Here is a 23,867-nt window from a genome sequence, read left to right on the forward strand (position 1 = left end):
AAGTCTTTCAGAGTCCAGAAATGTTAGCAGATTTAAAGAATTTTCGTCGAAAAGAATCTAGGTTAGATGAGTTCTGGACAAACTTTGTAGTGAAGCATGATACATCCAAAGAACTAGTAACATTTATCAAAATGGTATTGGTATTTTCGCATGGTAATGCAAGTGTAGAACGTGGGTTTTCAGTTAATAAAGATTGTCTTGTTGAAAACATGCATGAGAGGTCTCTGATTGCACAAAGACAAGTTTGGGATGGAGTGCAAGCATCTGGTGGAGTTGTACAAGATTTGAATATTACAAAGACTATGATTCTGTCTGCCCGCAATGCTCATAGTAAATATCAGGATGCACAGACTGAACAGAAGAAAAGTAATGAAGATAAAGAAAAAGAAAAGGATGAGAAGAAAAGGGTTGCAGATATTAAAAATGATCTTGAAATGCAAAAAAAGAAGAAACTGGAAGAGTTGACCCTTGTTGATGAACAAATTCGTGGCCTTGTGAAGAAATATTAAATTGGGATTTTAATCATTGAGAAGTGTGGAAGTTGTGTAAATACTTGTGCTTAAGTGAACTAAGTTTTATGTTAAATGTCTTAAAAATGTGCATCAAAAAATGTAGATCTATGTTACTGTGTGGGAAGCATTAAGTTTTCAACAAACTGTAAAGCATAAACTTATGTTTTACTACTGCAAAAAATTTTCTGAATGGATGAATTAATGCTGTTGGTGCTCAGACAGGTAAGGAATTAATTATACAACTATATGTTAAATTTGAAGTATTCAGCTGTTGAAATTGCCAGCAGATGTTGTGTTGCAATTTTTTTAATGAATATTTTTTTTCAAAAACTGAAAGTGTTTTGTAACTGTCTTCCATATAGGATTATCAGAAAATATGAATACAGTATGTTAGCTTAATGAGTTTTCTTACTTATGAGTAGGTGTAGGGCAATAATTTTGTTTATAGTTGAATGTATGTATTAACATAACCTCGCTTCATCTACTAGTATTCTCTATTGCTATTGCATAGTAACTAAACAAACTTAATTTACTTAGTCCAAAAGTTCTAACAATGAAACTATTGCGATTTGAATAACAAAAAATATCATCCTTTTTGTGATTTTGTAGTAAAAAAATTGTCAGGGAAAAACATCTTTTTTGTCTGGAAATCAGGGAAATGTCAGGGAATTTGTAAATGAAAAATTAGTGGCAACCCTGGTACAAGTTATATTATTTATTAGTATGAATGAGTGGTTATACGTGTTAATTTTCCCTTACTGTACATTTTTAGTGTGTATTGTTTAATTTTTTATTTGATTATATTTGGGCACTGTACAAACTTTCCTATAAGTGCAGTAATTCTTTCTTATGATGATGTAAAGTTATGTTTGTTTGTTACAATATTTGTGTGCATACACTTAACAAAATTTATGTAATTGATTTGATGCAAAACAAGAACACTGTTAGATGTTATAGCTAACAAATACCTCTGTGTCCCGTATTCTTTAATGTTTGCTGTTGTTACTCAAGAACCAAAATAAAATGTTTATAGGTGTGCGCATATGCCAGTGGGACAGACTGTTGTCTCCCGGTCACAGAACGGGCCGTGATGTACTTCAGTCAAGCAAGTAGTTGGGGGACTCGCATGCACTGACGTCTGCCGGTAACAGTACCCGTGGTTTACCATTTTAATGAGTGGCTGGTTTTTGTTTTTAAAGTGTGAGGCAAGATAGAATAAAGTTCGGTGTCATTAAAAGACAATATTTAAGCATCGAAACACCTTGATAAAGGTGAAAGTGAAACTAAATTAACATCTGATTTCCCACTCTGAATCTGCAAAGGCATTAGAAACAACCTTGCAGTACGTAGAGCAGAATGCTACAGCTGCGGATGTCGATGTTTACGAAGTAATGGAGGAATAGTGCGTCATCTGCTATTTTTGATTTGTTATGCAAATGTAATTAATTGCTTTATTTTATACTTCTCTGTACAATATATTATTTATGAAACTGTATTTGAGTTTGTCATTGATACTCAATATTAGCATTCTTGTAATTTTGAATTTTTGTCGATTTCGGTTTGGATCATCTGTGTTTTTAGACTAGCGGGTAACATAACCAACCGTTCAAACAATTTTAAAGTATTTTAAATCCTGCTAACCTAATGAACCATCCACACTATTATAAAGTATATTTTATGTAGATAACCCAACCTAACCAACCTTCTCATGATTTTACGCTAATTTAATTGTACATAACCTAACATAACCTCTTCTTAAAATAGTTTATTATTGGTACACTATTCGAATTATCACAACCACCTCTTAGAAAATGATTGAAACGGTTAGAAAGAAAAAAAAAGGCTTTTGAAATTTTTATTATAAATTTTACAGCAAAGTGTTTCTTCAGAATAACCAAAAAAAAATTATGCTTCTGTGAAAATATTACTTGTTGATTCCAGTTTTCAGAAAAATATCATTGTAAATTACCGGAACATTTTCCCAAAACTATTATTCCTGAAAACAATCTCTATGGAGAAGTCTATTTTTTTTACTGCATTTGACTAATATTTGTTCCATTATGTAACTTTTTATATTTTTAATGCTTCAAAGCATGGTTGATTACAACTTGTAATTATATTTATTTTCTCTCCCTTCTACTCCTGTTGCAAATCGGTACGACTTTGCTATCCGAAACAAAAGAACAAGGGTAGAGGGGAACCTGCAATGTTTATACCATATAAATTATTTCAACACAAACAAAACAGTTATGTAGACTGATATCCTTTCTGCACTTCTGTTTTTACTCCAGAAACCTAATTGACACTTGCAAACAGGGTAGGGAGTTGGTAGGAATTATGAAACTATGTGCATTGCAGAAACATTAACTAATTTTCTTTTTTTGGATGTTTAACATTTTTTTACAGAAACATTAAGTAACACTTATTATTTTTTTGACATACACAATTATATTTCACTGCTTTAATATTGTTTATTTTATTGATGAAATACCAATATATATCTCAAATAAGTGTAGTGCTAGTAAGAAGTGTATGGTGTTCCACAGATTTCCTGTTCTATGCTGACAGTGCTTAAGAAGTTTGGTTCACTCAACTCCCAAATGTACTTAGTTGTAAAGCTTTTTTTTCTTCTAGCAATGAAGAAGAAGATTAGCGAAGACTCTGATAATGAATTTTCTGTTGATGAGCCAGAGGAACTGCAGGGCTCTGATGATGACTGGACTCCAGAAGCCGGAGAGGTAACGAGAATGAATCATAGTCTTGAATGTTTTCTCATTGTGCCATGTTTCAATGGTCTGTTTAGTTTTTTTTTATTTTTCACTTCATTATCTGTTTCCATTAGTACACAATTAAAAGGAACCTTGGGTGAAATAGAAAATATCAGAGAAAATAAAAATGTGAAAATGCTAAGGGAAAACTGGAACAAGTAAAGGAAATCTCAAAGATTCTGGAATTGATATTGGATCAAAGCAGGTGTAACTAAGATATACACACGCATTAACAGTTTATGCCACATTTTGCTTGAGTACCTACCTACCTACCTACCTACCTTCCTACCTACCTACCTACCTATCTTTTTTGTCCATGGCATTTGCCCCATTCCTCTTCAATATCAATAACAATTTTGTATAGTCCATCAGCACTAAACTCTGTCCATCATTTTTGCATAAGAAGTGCCTTACCTAATGTGGTTATGACTCATGAGTATAAGTGATCAACTTTCAGATTCTGTTTTTTTTTTATTTGTTTTGATCAGCTGCTGATTGTAGATTGCCCTGTGGGCATCATAAAAGAGTTATAAAAATAAAAATATTGTTTTATCCAAAAGATGGTTTTCAGTGGCAATGGGCTCTGAGGCATTATGCTCAATTGTCAAGAGTAGTGAGACCAGTGTCTCACCTCTGCAGTAACTGTTTAGCAACACCAAGTTCTTACTTGAGTTGTAAAGGGCTCTAAATATTGAAAATCCTGTATTTTTAAGCATACAGGGTTTGTCCATAAAGTAATGATAGGTCTGGTAAAAAGAATTTATTGATTCAATAATTATATATCATTAAAATTCTTCAATCTAGTCTATTTGGGCATCGATACACAGTTGCCAATGTAATTCCTACACTGCAAAGGTTCCCTGGAAGTCAGCTGCCATAACCTCTTTCAGAAAGACTGTGACAGCCTGTTGGATGGCAGGAACATCTTCGAAACGGTGACCTCTCATGATTCTCTTGAGCTTTGGGAACAGGAAAAAGTCTGGTGGGCTCCCATATGAGCTTTACGATGGCTGCGGAAAGGTTGCAACCCCTATCCGGGCCAGGTAGGTGCTCACAAAGAAGGCGGTGTGGGCTGGAGCTTTGTTGTGGTGGAGCTTCCAGCAATCTGCCTTCTCTGGTCATTTCCGTTTGACGGCTCTGTGCAGTCGCGCAAGGACTTTTGTGAAGAAAACAGCATTGACGGTTTGTACCAGAGGTACAAATTCTTTGTGGACCATCCCACGCTTGTCAAAAAAGACAATGAACATGGTCTTTACTTTGAACTTTGACATTCTCACTTTATTGAGGCGTGGGAAGTTCCAGGTGTGCCACTCCAAACTTGGGTGCTTGGTTTCGGAGTCGTACTGGAACACCATAATTCATCGCCTATAATTACTTTGCCTATAAAGCCCGGTTCACTTTCAAACTGCTCCAACGTCTCACAAGAAAAGTCAACTTGTCGTTCTTGTTCATGACTCGACACTTTTGGAACCAATTTCACACATACCTTCCGCATGTTTAAATTTTCAGAAATAATTTTGTGAACTCTTATTTTGCACATGTTTATGTCTTCTGCGATTAATCTTACACTGAAACGATTGGAAATCAGGAATTTTTTTACAGTGGCCACATTTTTGCCCAAACCACTCGTTGAAGGGCACCCAGATCGCTCCATGCCTTCAACTGGGTCATTCCATGGAAAATCACCCAATTTCAATTAATTTGGTTGCTGACTCATTTAAAAAAAATTTGAATTTTTGTCACATAAAAAGTACTTATTCTAACAGTTCAAACCTGAAGGTACTGATTTTTTATCTGCCACCATTTAGATTTTACAGACCAAAATGTCAGCTGCAGTGTACGAAAATTTACATTTTTGAGCCTTCATGTTTTGTTTATATCTTAATATCTTTAAAAGATACGGCAATGTGCGATGTAATTGCAAAGAGGAGACTTAAGAGGGCTATTAATAATGACACTAAAAAATAAACAGAATGTTGTTTACATGTCTTCATTTATAGACATGACAGTTGACCTTGAAACTGACTTTGTTAATTTTCAAGCGCTCCTACTTTCTTTTCATAATTCATAAAACACAATGAAACCTTGAGGCAACTAAGTCTAAATGAAGTACTTGGCAATGTAATATTGTGAAAAGAATGTACTCATTTCCTTCTTGGTGAAAAAAATTCCTAAAGTTTGTGTTTTTGGAAAAAAATCCATTTTTTGAGAAGCTGTAAAAAAAAGGGCAAGTGCAAAAATTCTGAAAATTTAGCAAAACATTGCCATGATACCCTTAACACGCCACTAAGATATCTTTGTTTATTTAATTAGTTTATTCTCTGTAACAGACTAAAAATGCAAGAAAAAAAAAAGGTATTGTATTCAAGTTCAATTAACTGTTATTGTTATTACACTACCTAGTACTTTTGTCAAATATTTGGCATTTTTAAGTGAAATATGACTTGTAGTACTAGTACATTATGTATTGAGTTGTATGTTCTAAAATAATTTTACAAGAACCACAGAGATTGTTTACAGTATTTTCTTCTGTAGTTGAAATTTTGTTTGTGTTTATCAGCTGCTTTTATCAATGGAAAAAAGTTTTAAGGATTTTGTTCTACAGTCACTTTCCTAAATGTTTGAGCAAAAGTATACCCAATTCTTCACTTAGTTTTGGATCAATGTCATGACATCTACCAGTTGTAGCCAAACGTAATTAAATGGAGGAAACTACATGTAAAATATGTTTCTTCTTGACCCACACTTTATCACTAGATGCAAGTTTGAAGGATGTGTTGGGGCCTGAAGGATAGAAAAAAACATAATGAAATATTCACTTTGGTCAGGCGCAATGTCTTCTTTCTACCTTCCCTAACCACCACTGTGAATCATAAACACATGCTACATAGTCTTATTTTTACATCTAATTTTCTATAATCTTCATGAATAAAGCAAACTTGGTGGTCCTCAAGACAAGGAAGTAGTGAACACTTAAATCTTAGTTTCATTTATTAGAATGAAAGCATGTGAAATTCTTGTATTAGGAATAACTTTTGCTTTGGAGAACTTTTGAAATAATGTGTCTTTTTCACCCTCAATATCTTCTTCTGATACATATAAGAAATTTATTCCAGTTATATTTGCTGAACAGTAGTTAAACATCTGCAGAGGAGTGGTTATTGGTTCCGCATTTACACTCTGCAGGCTAGCTTTGGAAACTTCTTTTTACTGTACCACCTATCCCATTGCAAGCATTCTTACCATGGGATGTGGCAAAAAATGCCATTCTGCATCTATCCCAAAGTCAGTTTAGTGATGACATAGGTATATAAACTTATTCCTGTTTTTATATTAGGATGTGTGGCCATCTGAAAAAGAAATCACTTTCTCGGTATCTGTGTTAAGTTTTGATAGTTTAGTAATGAGAGTTGCTTGAAAGCAATATACAGATTCAGTTGTGTGGTTTAAAGAATTGCTTATTACACAAAAGATTTTAGATTTCATTGTAACTTCATTCTTCATGTCAGACTTTAAATATGCCACAAAGGGATGTATGGTAGCGTGGCTATTTACCCAATGATAGCTCTGAATTTCATCTTGTATCAGAAATGTAAAATTTTCAGAAAAATCCCCTACAACCAAAAATTAATTTAATTTTAACATCTCTTTTCTTAAACTCAGATATTCGGCCTGTTTATTTTGTAATAAAATGGTGTTTCTCAAAAAACTCAGATATTCAATTAAGGAGTCTATAAATTCATTGTATGGCTTGGATACCTGTCTACAGTAACTCACTGATATTTTATTTCATTTTCACAGTCATCAGCAATATCATCATCTTCTGCCACCTCTTCATTTTTCCACAAAACTTGTTTGACTTCTTTTCTAGTTGGACAGAACTCACACTTACCTATTGAACATATTGTTACGATTTTCTGCGGGTTCGTAAAGGATAGCCCAATTAAAGATTTTTATCACACAGTTTTATTTATTGCCAATACAGTAGAGTCTCGCTAATCCGGACCCCGCTAGTCCGGACATCCGGTTAATCCGGACGGATCTAAAAAAAAATGATGAAAAATAATGTTGTGACAAAGGATAATAAGAAAATGCCGGGAGTCTTACCGCTAGTTTTCCGCTCATCGTATGTTTTCCAAGAAACGACTCGCTCTATACCTGCGAGTGGTTTTGTTTTGTTCCCTCCAGTCAATGGTTACTCGTGCTGGTGATAGGTGCTTGTGTAAGTTATTTTTATTCGGTGCGAGTGTTGTATTGTGTGCACTTATTAAGAGCAACGTAATGGCTACTAAACGTAAGAAAGTGACTGTAACAATGGAGCAAAAACATGTATTATTTTCGTATTGATGCGGGTGAATCATTAACTAGAATCGCGCAAAATTTAGGAATGGGAAAACCAACTATTCCTGATTGGAAAAAAAATTTGAAAGAAATTGAAGTTCTTTTGCCAAAATGGTGAGTAAAGACAGTCTGGGTAACAGGAGCACGTTAAAAAAAAATGAAACTTTAGACGAGGCTTTGTACATCTGGTTTTGCCAACAAGGTGAAAAAGTCGTTCCGCTGTCGGGCTTAACATTACAAGCGTTCACGCTCAAACTCAAAAAAAAAATTAAATGTTAATTAATTGTAATTTTAATGTATTGTATTATTTATAAGTTACATACATGTGTACTTAGTTTTTTAAGTACTTTATAATCAAACACAGTTGATTTTTAAGCATAAAGATTTTTCTTTAGCCAATAAAACTTATTTTTGATACATTTAAAAGTTGATTACGGTTAATCCGGACTTTCGGTGATCCGGACTTTCGGTGATCCGGACAGGGTCCGATCCGGACAAGTCCGGATTAGCGAGACTCTACTGTATTTACATTATTAGCTAATAATCTAAAAATTCCAATTAATCAATTGTACTTAAAAAATGTTGCTTCTTCCAGTCACTCGTTTCTCACAATCCACACGCCTCGCTGGGCCGCACCTCAGGCGAAACTCTCGCCGCAGCACCCCTCGTGGTCCTCCTTCGCCACACTCCACCGCCGCCGTCGCACTTCCCCTTCGCCGAGATCCCACTCGACGCCTCGCTCGGAACTTCGCTCGGGACTCCGCCGCACCCGCGGCACTATCACCCAGAAACTTCGCCGCGGGAAAACTCCCGACTCCACTCACTCACTTACTCACTCACTCTCTGCCCTGGAACCTTCGTCCAAGGACTTCGCCACTCTGCCACACCCGCGGCACTATCGCCCTGGAAGCTCCGCCGCGGGAAGGCTGCCGCCTGATATATCTGAACTTGACTGACTCCCTGCCCTGACGTCCTCGGGCATATATATAGGCCCGGCGCAATTCCAGAACTCGCGAGAGCGGCCGGGGCCAGTCGCGTCATTCCGAGCCGTCCTGACGGCAGAAATCTCTCGAAACACGTGTTGGAGGCTCGCGTAACTGAACAGCTGTCAGGTTTCAGTTACGTGTCAAAGGCAGGGCGCCACGCGGGGAGTGGTGGGAAGGAGGGGGGAAAGCGACAATCCTTGTTATCTTTCAGGTGCGCGCGGTGCACATCATGCTGCGGCAGTCACCAGCCAGATCTGCACCTGCACGTGTCCCGGCCTTGCTCACGTTCGTAACATTGCCCCCTTCTTAAACCTGTTTGTCCCGAATAGGTAACACTCCGCTGTTGTGAGCCATGCGGCGAAGCCATCCTTCGCAGCGGGCAGGTGTGCTGAATATGGCCCACTTCCTGACAGATGTAACATCGCGGCCATCCTCCGACTTTTCGGGTCCGTATGCCAGCTTTGCGGTGACTATGGGTCTCGCTCTTCCGCACCTGCTGCTATGGTGCTTCTCTTTCCACCAGGCAACCCTGCTGACTACATTCCCATTCCGGGCACCTCCCTTGTGAATACCCTTGTCGACACGTTGTGCCATTTATCATAATTTTCGGGCACAAATTTTTAATTTTTAATTTAATTTTTAATTTTTATAGAAGGATACCACAAAAATAAAGTTGCCTTTTTAATTTCATTTAATTTTGTTTCCATTACTGTACACTCCGACATAATCTTGTGCAACCCAGTGCACCAGCGCTTGTTCGCAGGCCCAATTAGATACCTTTTGCTTACATTTAATGATCGCAGCATCTCGGCCGTGGTATGCATCACGTTTTTTCCCTGTAAAAGTATGACTTTTCGTGCTAGTGAACGCTACCCCAAGCCCACCGCTAGCAACTTTCATTTCTCGGAGACAATCATAGGTAAGCTGTTTGCCAGCACGTCGAGGACATGTTACAGTCCTCGGCGACGCCTCGGGACGGTCCACACGACGCCTTTCCCAGGCGACTAAGCAAGTTCTGACCCCCCCTCCCCTCAACTCCCACCTGTGGCCTCCTGGGTACATGGTCTCTTCAAGGACATCTGCCCTTGTCCAACAGCCATCAGCGAAGCCTAGCAGCGGTAAAAATCCCTAACCTTTCTCGGTCCACTGGTTGCTGCAGTCTGCTTCGCCCCTTCGGGCATCTCCGGACACCTTCGGGCAATCACCCCCCCCCCCCCCCCCCCTTTCTTTGGATGGGGGGCAGTTACTTTCTTTAATTAGGCGCACCGACGCCATTTTCGAAGATTCGGCGGGCAGCATCTGGTCTGTGCGGACCACGCGTCGCGATTAGCGAGAGTCCATCTCTGTAGTGCTTCCAAAACTCGACACTACGTCATGTAGTCTCCAACGTTGAGGCATAGATGCCTTAATTTTTTTATTTTTATATTTGGCTGCCCGTAATAGTTTTTTTTAATCTAAATTATTTCTTCGTTTCTCGTCATGGCTTCCACGAACTTCCGTGCCGGGAGTTGCCTACTCGACTCCTGGAGCCAGCTAACGTGACTTCACCCCGCTGTTTGGGTAAGTGATCGTCATATTTCCCCCCCTCCCTCTTTTTGGCCTTTCCCTGAGCGTAGATTTGCCCAGCCTTAGCCGCCTGTTAACCAGTCTAAGCAATTTGGGACTTTGGTTACAGGCGGGGTGCAAGAATAATGTGCAAGATTAGCCTGCAAGAATAATGTTCAAGATTTGGACACCAAATTAGAATGGAACTTCACTGCCAAATTAGCAGTCCGTGTTTGGTCTCATGCAGTCAGAAGTTTTCTCCCCTCTCCAGTCGACATACAAGTTTCTACATAAATTGATTTCTTCTGGACTTAAATCTACCGAAACCTCCGGTGCCAGGACCGCCAGTTTTCAGGACACAGGATTTAGTTAAATTAATTTCAAAAGAAAATTAAAAACAAAATGTAATTGTCTTTCTTTTGAGCCTGCGAGCTCACTTAAAACCAGTGTCAAGTTTAAGAGATATGGTTGTTTACTTTTATATGTCTTGTTGCCCCGGGGCTCCCTTCTGTTTATAATTAATATATTTTAATACATGTGTACTTGAAGATAAAAGAAAAAAAGCTAACTAAATTATTTTAGTAAAAGGGCAGTTGTATAAATCAAACCAACAGTCATGTTATTTCTTGATTACTCATCCCCGATCCACATAGCCTCCTAGAGTTCCTAGTAGGTTATAAGTGAAATCCTTTGTACGACGTCTGGGCACCTCTGTGTTAATTATTGTTGTTTGTTTTGTTTTCTGAGCTGATGCTTCCAAGGCCTTAATTTTTTACTTATTATTTTATTGAGTGTTTAACATGCAGCCCAGCGTATGTTACAACGCAGAAGCAGAACACCGTAGGCGACTTCCCGTTCCTTTAACCAGTGAGTTACCACCCTCCTTAATCCCGCTGTCACATCAATGTCCTTCCTCCTTCAGTTTCTCCACACGATTCGGACAGTCACGTTGGACGTGCCCTCTTTCTCGACACGCGTAACATCGTGGATGACCTCGTCTCCGTCGGTCCGGTAGACTCTTCTCCTGTTCGATTGTTGTTTTACAGCGTTGTACATCTCCCTTGGGCTTCCTATCACGATTCGGACACTCGCGCCGGATGTGTCCTAGTTCTTTGCAGACGAAGCACCGCTGTCTTCCTCTTGTTTTCAGAAACTGCGACCCATTCAACAGCTTCATTAGTGTTCTAAGTATAATCTCTTCGTTAGTATCTGAGCGGCCATTTGCTTGGTGGTAAGGTTCTATCACGGCCTCTCTCGCACTGATAATCATGTTTCTTGAGGCCATGCAGGCACCTTCGATTTCCAGGGCGTGAACAAAAGCATCGCAAATGTTTTTGTGGCGAGCAAACCGAAGAGTTTGCTGAACCTCTGCATCTCGGAGCCCGTCTATAAAAGCACTAGTTGCTAGCTGCTGGCGGAACTCTGATGGTGCTTCTGGGTAGGTGAGATGCACGAGTCGCTCGGTGTCGGCTTCGAATTCTTGGAGGGTTTCCGAAGATCTCTGTTGACAGTTCTTCAGGGCTGTTCTGTACACCTCGCCCATATGTCGGTCGCCATACCTCAGCTCAAGGGACTCTACTAATACCCCATATTCTTTCTGGTCTGGAACTGGTATGGTCTGCAGCAGCTCTAGTGGAGATCCTCGCAGGGCCAAGATGAGTGCCGTAGCCTTTTCTTCATCGTCCCACCCATTTACTTCAGCACCTGCCTCAAACTGTCGCCTGTAGACAGCCCATGACGATTGGCCATCAAAGGTGGGTGGCTTGAATTTTGAGTGACAGGTTGCGCCTTCCACCTTCACATCTTCAGAATAACTGCTCCTTTTTGTAGCAGATGTAGCTTCCTTGAACATCCGACGCCACTCTTCGGTTACCGCTGATACTCGCTGTTCAGTGGCCTGCTTGATTTGAACTAACTGCTACGCCATTCACTGTTCTGCGGGGTGCTCGAGTTGGGCCAGCTGTTGTGCTACTAGTTCTTCATGTTCTGCTACATGTTGCTCCAAGCACTGTTCTTTTCCTTCCAATTGGATGCTGGTTTCTTCTTGGTTTTTCTTGATGTCCTCTATCTCTTCTTTCATAGCATTCTTCATCTCCTCTTGGCAGTTATAATTTTATTCATTTCTTCATGGCCACTCTTCATTTCATTCTTCATTTCTTCCTGGCCACTCTTCATTTCATTCTTCATTTCTTCCTGGCTACTCTTCATCTCGTCCAGCCTATTCATACATTTTATCCTGATTATTCTTCATCTCCTCCTGGCAGTTATCGATTTTATTCTTCATCTCGTCCGTTCTCTCGTGGCTACTCTTCAAATCATTCTTCATTTCGACCAAGAATGCCATGATATTCTTAAGGTCGTCGGCATCCATCTTTCTTGTCCACATACACTACAAGACTAACACCACTGTAATTTCCCCTATGAGCTAACCTAAACCACTACTAAACACTAACACTAATTTTAAAACTAATACTACAGTTCCTAACACTAATTTTAATACCGAAAATATAAACTGGTTTTTTTTTTTAAAGTCACTATTAACTACTTACAGATTATTTAATTAGGGCTATCCCACTTCTGACACCAAAAATGTTACGATTTACTGCGGGTTCGTAGAGGATAGCCCAATTAAAGATTTTTATCACACAGTTTTATTTATTGCCACTATTTAAATTAGGGCCATTCCATTGTCACGGGTGGGACACTTGTGCAGCATTTAATTTATTCAGGGATTTAAAATAAGCTTCAAAAAATATTTATTGTATATTATTTTTGCAGTGTGTGAACTACAGTCACAATGCTATTTATTGGTTAATGGTTTACTTTTAAATCTTCTTCTGATAATTAAATACTAGTGCCTAAACATTTGTCACGGGTGGGACAGAAAAAAGACAGCCTTAGACACAACAAGTTTCTCGGAAAAAACTCTGTGAATTTATGAGTGTAACACAATTGAACTCATAATAATCTTATATGGGAGGCATTGATCTATACATTACCACATGAGAGGAGGAGCTAAAACACCAATATTGAAAATAATATACAACTTTGTTCTGTCACGGGTGGGACCACTCCGTGTCACGGGTGGGACACGATGAGAATTAATCAAGTAAATAAAATTTTAGACCAACTAAAAACTGCATGTTAAACAGTGAATAACTTTGAAAGACAAATTCTACACTTGTGAGAAATTAAAAATAATATAATCAAAGTAATAGTAGTAACAAAAACAAAATGCCCAAAATAATATGTTGTTGGCAAAAGTTTTCTTTTTAACTAAGTTCATGTTTGTTCATAAACATCCAACTGGCAAGGAAAGTCATAAATAACACTATTTCTTATGTTTTTCACTTCAGGTGTTGGCAACAGAGAAAGAACCTGTTCAAATTGCACATAGAAGACATCTTTTTCATCGGCCCTAAATAGTTTGCCACTCTCTCCAACAGTTCTCATGCACATGATTTTCAGTTCTCCATCACCTTCTACTTCACTTTGACAAATGGCTGCATACTTATACTTGACAGCATTCTTCTTGCTGGTCGTGACAAATTCTACGAGCAAAAATGTTCCTGGCACTACATTGGCAACATCTGGTTTTGCAACAAATTGAAGAACATCTTGTTTGTTCTTGGGAATCTTTGCAGCACTGGCTATTATCATCGTGATTATTTTCAGAATCTGAGTACACATCTGAATATCTTAGTTTAAAGACTCTACATTTCTTTAGTTCTGAGTAAAATGTACAGCCGATACTAAGGTTTTCACTGTCATACTGTCTGAAGTAATGTTTTGATTGGATACCGTTGATAGCCAGTACATTTTGCCATCTTTTGTCCAACAACTCCCTATTATCCTCAATTTCTGATTTTGAAAGGAGTACAAATTTTACATTTGGGACTGCAGATGATGCAGCAGCAACACCAAAATCTGTTGGCATAAAACATAGGTTTGACAAGGTAAATTTGTTTTTGAATTGGCTAGCACAGCCATCTGAAAAGATTTTTATGTATTTCAAACTTTCAAATTCTTGTGCCAGTAAATTTGTAATTTTTTTTATACATGTATAAACAAAATACTTGTCATGGCTTAAATCATTGCTTACAATAGCAAAAGAACGTGTAGCTCCTTTTACCCATGCACAAGCTGAGAAGACAGTAATTTGTTTGTGGTTCCAGTGAGCAGACTGGATTTCATCTTGGGGCATAGCAGAATAATTTTCTGCAAAATCAACTTGTAAAATAACATCATCATCCTCTAACATTTCTCTCATATCCTTAAATGCTTGTGATTGAGCTCTTTTTATATACACATGCTTTTTAAATACTTGTAATTGAAGTTCTTTTAGTGCTTCATCAACTGACCCATTAGTTTCAATGAGTTTGGGGCGACCTTCTATATCTTTCCACTGTTTCCAGTTGGTTCTAAGGCAGGATGTATCTGTCTGCTCATCAATTAAAGTGATAAGATTATGAATGCATTTAGTACAGTTTCCAATCATGCAGTTCTCATTTGTCAAATCACAACAGATTATTTCAAGAAGTGTGGAACTATTTGAGGGAAAGTTTGGAACTTTTTTAGCGACAGCCTCAAGAATAAAAGTGAAATTTGAATGGTATTTGCACACACATACATTGTGTGGCATTTCACTTGTCAGAATAACATGCTGAGGACGCAATGCATAAAATGTGGACAGTTTTACTGCACCAAGGTTTTCAGTATTGAATAACTGATACGCTTCCCTTACTGTCATATTCATATGACGTTTTTGTAGCGTCTGTCTTTGACCAGTTTTCGGATCCTTAACTGATTTGACATCCCTAATACCAGGTGACAGGTGACTGATACCATCACGTTCATAAAATTGCTGGACTTCAACAGCAGTGTTTTCACTTAGTGCATTGTTCAATCTTATACCTCCCCTGTTATCCAATTCCGGAAAGATAGTTTTAGCCTCAGTGCCAGACATATTGTCAAACACTAGTTTTTTTATCACTGCTACTTTTTTCCTTGGGGGCTACTTGGAAGAGATTTTTTTACTCTATTTACAGCCTTTCCAAGTGACTGAACACACAAATATGAACCTAGTGGTGAGGCAATGTCAGCAGCTTTATTTTCAATACTTGCATTCTTTTTCTTTTGCCTGTATTTTCTTTTTCTTTCAGCATCTTTCCGTCTTATTTCCTTACACAGCCGAATAGATGACATTTCTTTCCCTTTCATCTTCTCTCGTCGGATCCTATCTCTTTCTCGTTCCTTTTCTCTATGACTTCTATATATTTTCTCATCCTCTTTAAGCTTTTTTCTGAGCTTTCTCATCCTCTCAGCTGATGTAGTTTTCCCCATGCCTGCACAAACAATACCCCAGAAAATTGTAGATATATACTGCAATACATTTAAAAAGACAAATTTAAACCAAGTAATGAGATCAATAATTATTACCTACAATATTTGACTTGAAATTAAAACTGCAAAATGAGTTACTGTACTATTGGCATAATTAGGAAAAAATGTCAAAAAGGAGGGCATTGTCCTCTTTTAAAATAATAGGTATAATCTATGAATTTAGCTGACAGTTAGTTAATGCATCACCAGCGCCACTGATCTTGTCACGGGTGGGACAGGTCAAAATGTTTATATATATATAATTGTACTATCTTCATCTGTCCAAATATTTTGCAACATGATTCACTCAACTAAATCCTTACTTCCACAACATTATAACCCTAACCTCAAACTGGGTTTTACACAAGATACACTTAATTAAGTTTTTTGTCACGGGTGGGACAACTAAGCACATGCTTTTCTTTTTTCGATAATATCACAAAAATGGCTTACCTTACAAAACAAACTTCATATGCAGCTTGAAGAACAAGATATTAACTTCACTATGAATAAACTGAGAACACTGAAAGTAAGTAATGAAGTATCTACAATGTTGCCAAACTAGACAACCAAAATTGTGTCACAAGCTGACAACTTTCAACACTTAAGACACAACCAATTACTTTCATACATTTAAATATATTTTCAACTTTTTTGTTTTGGCAAATTAACATAGCATATATTTACTTCTCATTTCCCTGAATAATAAACAATTATTCACATTTTTAAAATTTTGGCTCCAGGCTCACTTTGTTATGGAATGGCCCATTACTAGCTAATAATCTAAAAATGCCAATTAATCAATTTTACTTAAAAAATGTTGCTTCCTCCAGTCACTCGTTTCTCACAATCCACACGCCTTGCTGGGCCGCACCGTTCATTGGCATTTTGATGGATCATGCACACACAAACATTGTGAGTTCCTTTAGGCCCTGCTAGGATACACCATTTTGAGCGAAGTTGTTTAAATTTCGAAAAACCTACACATAAAGGTTGTACTGATTTTAATTTACTGTACAATTATTTCAAATTGCTCAGAATCAGTTGCTTCTGCTTGTGGATTTTGGTTCCATATTCTATCCTAACACTTAACAAAATCTTTCATATCTGGACACATCCTGCTGTTGTCGTCATTCTCGTAGAATTCAATGACTGTTTGTGAGAGTTTTAGAAAGGTTTTTTTTTTAATTACTTTTTTCAGGTAATATTCCATACTTTTTTACTAGCTTTCTTGTACTCTTGACTAAGTATTCACTCACACCAAACTCAGCCATAACCTTTTGTTTACTCCATCTGGAAGATAATAAACTTAATATTTTGATTTTGTCATATACTGATGTAGCTTGTTTCATTTTTTCCTTAAGCTTGTTTATTAAAATACGTACTCATCCAAATTAACCACCTCCCCAAATAAATCTTCTTCAACATAAGGTACATCAAAAGACGTTGACAATTTCTTTCCTAGGTTCTTTGATACTTTATCGACTTTTCTTGTAATGACAGTCATTCTTTTATCTGAACTCAACTTGGCTACTTTCAATGGAGATTCGCCTGACAAGCTACATTTACATTTTATATGGTTTGTGAATTGGGTTCATAATCACTGCTGTCACTTGCACAACTAAGATCAGATATTCTTGTCCAACAGTTTGTACATAGAGATTTCCCTGGAATTGTTTTTTATGTTTTTCACTTTAGCTTCATTATATTTTTCAATAGTTATTTCTCTTAAGAGATTTTCTAATACATTTGTTATGTATGAGCAATGGATCTCAACTATTTCCAAATAAATGATTATACTTTTCCAGCATTTTTGCACTATGATAATCACAAACACAATGTTTCTGGTATTAAGTCCTACGTGAAGCTTTAACTTGTCATTCTCTTCAAATTCATTGATCTGTCTGATCTTTTAGACTCTCCATAAGCAGTCTTAAGACAAGGTTCATTTAAGAAAATTATAAACAATCTCCATAAAAATTAACTTTAAATAAATAGCTAACTTGCATACGCCATGGTGTGAATTAAATCAGTTACTGACTACAAACCACTTTAAAACCACAAACACCGAACACTTAGGGCCTAAGCTACATCTGCACAGGCACAGGTCTACTTCCAGACTGACACTGGCTTGCCTGTTCTAACTTGCTCAGACTAGCGTACAGACATGCTCATAATGTGAGTACACAAAGCTATCTAGGAATGTCTTTAAGAAGTACAGTAGAGTCCCGCTAATCCGAACCCCGCTAATCCGAAAATCCGCCTAATCCAAACAGGGCTAGGACAAAAAAAAATTATTTTTTATAACACTTAAGAACTAGGAAAATTAAAGAAAAACAAGTCTTTCAAGTAATGTTTTACATTTATTAATATGTACATAAGAAACTAATAATTTATCTATTTCACTGTTTAACTGAAGAGAGAGAAAAATAGGATTATGTACATAGTACTTAAATACATATGTATGTATTGAAAATTTTTGAATTTACTTACATACTATATGTAAAATTAATGTTCTGTACAGGATTGACACAAAACAAAACGTAAAAAAGCAAACCATTATCTAAGAGGCAAAGTCAGTACTCGTCCTTTGACGCAATGCACTAAATCGGCTTGAAGATGCAATGTTTCGCCAACGCCGCATAAACATAACATCTGTTGAGGTTGCATCGGCATGTTGCTCGACGTAGCTGATAGCCAGATCAAGGGCACTGGCTGCGGCAGTATGAGAAACATCAGTCGGCGCGTTTCCTTCCTCCTCACTGTCGTTTTTTTACTAGTTGAAGTTTAAACTTTTCTTTTGCCGGAGGGAAGACTGTTTGGACAAACTCTATATCAGTCCAGAGATTTTTCCATGATTTCTGTAAAGATTCCTTTTGTGTTCTCTCCCAAGCAGGTTTTTTCTGTAATTCTGTTTGAAAGCATGCAAAACTCCTTGGTCCATTGGCTGCAAAATTGAAGTGACGTTTGGTGGGAGAAAAATGGCTTTGATATCACCGCAAACAAGTTGCATTTCTTCAGGATGTGACGGAGCATTGTCTATAAGTAACAAAGCACTAGGAGGCAATCCATTTTCTTTGTTAAAAGCCTTTACTTTTGGCACAAATTGTTAATTCAAACCAGTCTTGGAACAAAACACAATCCATCCAAGCTTTATTTTGGTTTCTGTAAAATACAGGGAGAGTTTTCATGTTTTTAAAACAGCGTGGTTTTGCCAATTTGCCGATAGCCATCAGTGGAAGCTTATTTGTGGCAGAAGCGTTGCAGCAGGCTAACACAGTTAAGCGTTGTTTATCCATTTTAAATTGTTCCTCTTGTGATGCAATACTTTTGGTAGGCAATGCTTTAAAGTTAAGTCCCGTCTCATCCTTGTTATAGACTTGCTGTGGCGAATAGGAAGAAATGATATCTTTGAACTCCTCAAGGTATTCAATAGCTGCTTCGTTGTTCGCTGACAGTTTCTCCCCAGTTATTGTAAGCTGCCTGATTCCATGTCGTTTCTTCCATCGGTCTAAGAAACCGCAACTAGCCGTAAATGATGCGTCACTATCCATGAGCTTGTTCAATTGAAGCGCTTTTTCTTGAATCAGAGGACCAGTGATAGGGATTCCTTATTGTCTTTCTTGGGTAAACCATAAAAAAGTGCTTCATCCAATTTTTCGTAAGAAGACACTGTCGTTTTGCTACGTTTTTCATTAATTTTTTCACTAGTGATAGTACAAAACTGCTCAATTTTACCTTTGTTCTTTTTCCAATTTGCCGACACCGAATTCTTTCGATAACAGAGTGGCACTTTCACCTTTGTCAAGTGTTTTCAGCATGTCCAGTTTTTCTTTTAATGTACACGAGTTATGTTTACGCTTGCTTGTCATGATGACCAACAGCAGGGACAAACACAGAATGTAAAAAAACCACTACACACCGCTCACAAGGGCTCACAAAACACAGGGCAAGTGCGCAGTAGCAGGTGACACAGCAGTAGCATGTGACGCACTGACTGTCTGACTCATAGTTGGAAATGGAAGAGGAGAGGAATGTGTAAGCTTATGCGGGAAGGAGGATGTTGTTTACTCTGATTGAAGGTCACTGCCCTTCTGCTAATACACACTCACGAATCGCCCTTCATTTCGACCTAATGTTGTCACGTAATGTACACTGTTGGATTTGTTAAACTCGGAATATTTGAAATTGCAGTTTAGGCTATGTAATTAAAAATTTTCTATGATTCTAAATATGTACGCTAAATAAAAAAAGTTTATTTTTCGTCAGACCTTTCATACACATTTGACATATCATACACGAAATATGCCTCGAAAACACAATATATGGCATTATATGACAAAATTCGGCCTAATCTGAACAGGGTTCAGTCCCAATTAGTTCGGATTAGTGGGATTCTACTGTATAGCAATATCATATGTGTTGCCAATTAGACACACATTAATGCCAAATATGTGACAAATAAATTACTAGGTAGTGTACTAACAATAATAACAGTAAATTGAACTTGAATACAAAATAATTTTTTTTTTTTTTTGCATTTTTAGTCTGTTACAGAGAATAAACCTATTAAAAATATATATTTTAGTGGCGTGTTAAAGGTTATCATGGCAATGTTTTGCTAAATTTTCAGAATATTTGCATTTGCCCTTCTTTTTACAGCTCCTCAAAAAATGCATTTTTTCCAAAAACACAAATTTTAGGAATTTTTTTTCACCAAGAAGGGATTGAGTACATTCTTTTGACAATATATCATTATATCATTGCCAAGTACTCCATTTAGACTTAACTTGCCTCAAGGTTTCATTGTGTTATTTTAATTTTAAAAGGAAGTAGGAGTAATTGAAAATTTAAAAAAAAGTTGGGGGTCAAGGTCAACTTTCATGTTTATAAATGAAGACATGTAAACAACATACTGTTTATTTTTAGTGGCATTATTGATAGCCCAAGTCTCCTTTTTGCAATGACATCGCACATGACTTTGTATGTTTTATAGATATTAAACAAAACATAAAGGCTTGAAAATGTAAATTTTGGTACACTGCAGTGGCCATATTTGTGTGTAAAATCAAAATGGTGGCAGATAAAAATCAGTACCTTGCTGAACCACCGGAAAACCTGTGTTCTTGACAGAGCATCGTCTTTATAAGCCTCCTTAACCAACGCAAGTGTGTCTGAAGCGGTTTTGCCCAGGTGAAAGCAAAATTTAATCGCGTTGTGCTGCTCCAGCAAACGCTCCATTTTGGACGTTTTCTGCCTTGAAAAAAAATTTGATTACAGCTTGTGCTCCATGCGTGATCCTCTCTGCGTCAGAGCGTTGCATAGTTTAGCCCCTCCACCATAAATCTCCCACCTGAACCACCGTTTGGGTGAGTGGAGCTCCGTGGATCAGCCAGTATATTTACTTAACGGACAAACCCTGTATATGCCAAGTCATATTACTTGAATGTTTACTTTTACATTTTTTGTTGGCAGGAGAAGCGGAGAAGTTCTCGCAGGTTGCGTAACGCTGGGGCGAAGAAACCTCGTCTGACGGAGCCAAGCACCAGTGAAGAGGAGGAAGAAGACAGTGACGGTGGGAAGAAAGGGAAAGCGAGAAAAGGAAAGCCAGCAGCAGCAACACCGAAACAGCGAGGCCGGCCAATTAAAAAGCCACAGATCACCCCAGTCCCCACCGGCAAGTTGAAGGCCAAGCCCACCCCGGACAATATTGTCTCGTGTGAAGCGACATCGACAACAGGAGTACCAGCTGCTGGTGCGACTGCGACAACTGAAAAGGAATTCACAGTAAGCATATGTATATTAACAAATATTTCCCTCAAGCAATTTGGATATTTATTTTTACTTTGCTAAATTTTACATTTTCATTTGGCTTCTTAATGCTTGCTACATTGTTAACTTCTTACAATAAAGTCTCTGCAGGATGTTAAGATTTAAATGTGACTACTTTGTAATTTGATTACACCAATCCCTCTCTTAGCATGTCTAATTAATTTAGTGCATTGTTAATTTTACTGTCCCAGTCTTAAATAGCATGTCTAAATATCATTTAGCACAAAATTGCGACAGGTAAAAATAAGTCTTGTATGACTCCGCAAAGTCTGTTCAAACTCAGTAAACAACAGATGTACCGTAGCATACAGTGTACCATACGAGGGGGTAAGTGAGATGCACGTCCAGGTCTGACTATGCTTTTGGTTACAAACATTTAAGTCTGATGCTGTTAGTTGTACTAGCGGGAATATATTTGACATTAGATACCGGAATAGAAATGAACAGATGATTCACATGGAAAAGGTTGTTAAATGTGTGGTGCAACGAAAAAAAAAAAAAAAAAAATACTGGCCTGACAGGATTGGTGTGAAACAAGTGTTAATACACAAATAAGCACTTCGATTTTTGAAAAATAATAATGTAAATATTTGGACAGTAATATCTCTGTCACTGCCAGTAAAGGATGGTTTTGGAAAGTTCGTGGAAAGGTACGCGACGTGAGTTGGTCACACCTGGGTGGGCAAGCCAACCAGCCGACAGACGATAAGTACATAATCCCCTATCTCCCGTTACGCGGTGTCGTATTTGTCGTACAACGTATACAAGAGATAGGCCTATAAAGTTAAATGTTATGACATATTTGTCATTGAGTGTTATTATACACATTTATATTACGTAAAGAATATTTCCCTACATATTTTTGAACACATTAAGTAAATTAGTCTTGCTATTTATGGAGACCAAAGCTTCAGAATACACATTTCGGATAACACAAACATTTTTGGGAACGCATTAGTTGTGATATGTGAGGGATTGGTGTAAATTGAAATCTCGTTAGTACAATATAGGTTAATCTTAATATCTGATGATTAAAAAATGTGAAACATTGTACAGTAGAATCCCGCCGATGCGACCCCCCTCTGATGCGTCCATTCCGTTTATACGACCGTTTTTTGAGAAACCGTGAAAAATATGAGCAGATAAAGTCGAAAATTTGAGTAAAATCGGCTGAAAAACAAGTCTGTTACACTTTGTTGGGCGCTGTGTGTTCACATTTATCTTGGCGAGCGCTGTACTGTAAGCAGGCAGGCATACAAAAGACGGCTAAAAATAGATACCACCCCTCTAGGCTATCCACGCTAGCCAATACCGGTAAACTGCGGTAAACTGCGCGCATCACCTGATAGCATCTGCGCGCGTGTCTATTGCCGTCCCTGTCCCGCGCTGAAGTATTAGGTGCTTCAAGTGTGCGTGAGAGATAAGATAAAGAAGGTGAAGAGGGCGAGACCTGCCAGCCAATATATTTGTGGGAGGGGGAGACAGATAAAAGAGAGCGAGCCCTGCAGTAAGCGGAAGTGCAAGTTCAAGGTCGACATTTACCGTCACACTCGCTAGCTAACGATGCTGCTGGTCGCCAGCCTCGCACGCGCACGCACACACGCACATACGCGCACGCGCCGCCGCCAGACAGTGGCGACTGGCGAGTAGATGCGTGCGCAGCCAGCAGTTCCGCTCTCCTTCCCCTCATTTACCCGTTCACACGTGTTTTTTTTTTTTTTTAAAGATAATTGCTTGAGCTGTCAAAATAAACATCGCTGACGGCAAGGACGGAAGCGCATCCTGTCGGTCTGTCGCTGTGATTATCTACTCCAAAAACATTGTCACAGCATTTCAGGATAGCATTGTTCTTATATCTTTCGTTTATAGCCGAATGTTTTCTACCTGATGCACACAAGTTCCTTTGCCACGTTTTGAACGAAAATAACAACCAGCCGGTTAGCATAGCCGAACTCGCGTGACGCAAATTCACTTTATAATTGGGGGGAGTGAGGGGGGGTAAAATTGGCCCGAATTCTCTATTACGACCATTCCGTTTATAAGTCCGTTTTTCTGGAAACCATGAGTGGTCGCATCAGCGGGATTCTACTGTATTGGCATTCTCTGTATTTACGTTTCCTGCAATTACATTTTCTTTAGGTCTCATTCACATGTCAGTAAATCCCTCATATTACATTATGGAAATTACTTTCTTAGCGTCTATTAATGTCTTGTTTACTATATAAAAAACTGGCATTTATTTACGTAAAATTCATATTAGATTTTCTCACACTATACAATTTACCATCAAATATGATCAAATGCTTCTATTATATATTTTCTCTATTAGCTGTACAATGTATGTTATTATTCCTGACCTTGAAGTTGCCCAAAACAATTTTTTTTAGTTTAAATCCGTTATGTGTTAGGAAATTACTGTTTACTTATTTATTAACAAGGATGTGAAGCTATCCATTGTAAAAATTATCTTTTAGATATGTTTTCAAATATCTGTTTTGTAG

The 23,867-nt window shown here is 37.9% G+C and overlaps 1 protein-coding gene across 2 annotated transcripts in view; it reads left to right on the plus strand.

The window, feature by feature from the left end:
- LOC134542734 (glutamic acid-rich protein-like) overlaps positions 1-23,867 on the plus strand; it is a 188,536-nt gene that overhangs the window by 18,879 nt on the left and 145,790 nt on the right. For both annotated transcript variants that reach the window (XM_063387238.1, XM_063387232.1), the window contains exons 2-3: positions 3,147-3,250; positions 21,010-21,321. In XM_063387238.1, the coding sequence (XP_063243308.1) occupies positions 3,149-3,250; positions 21,010-21,321 (414 nt within the window). In that variant the 5' untranslated portion in view covers positions 3,147-3,148. The remainder of the gene's footprint in view (positions 1-3,146; positions 3,251-21,009; positions 21,322-23,867) is intronic.

Source organism: Bacillus rossius, chromosome 1 (assembly GCF_032445375.1).
Source record: "Bacillus rossius redtenbacheri isolate Brsri chromosome 1, Brsri_v3, whole genome shotgun sequence".
Taxonomy (NCBI): Eukaryota; Metazoa; Arthropoda; class Insecta; order Phasmatodea; family Bacillidae; genus Bacillus; species Bacillus rossius.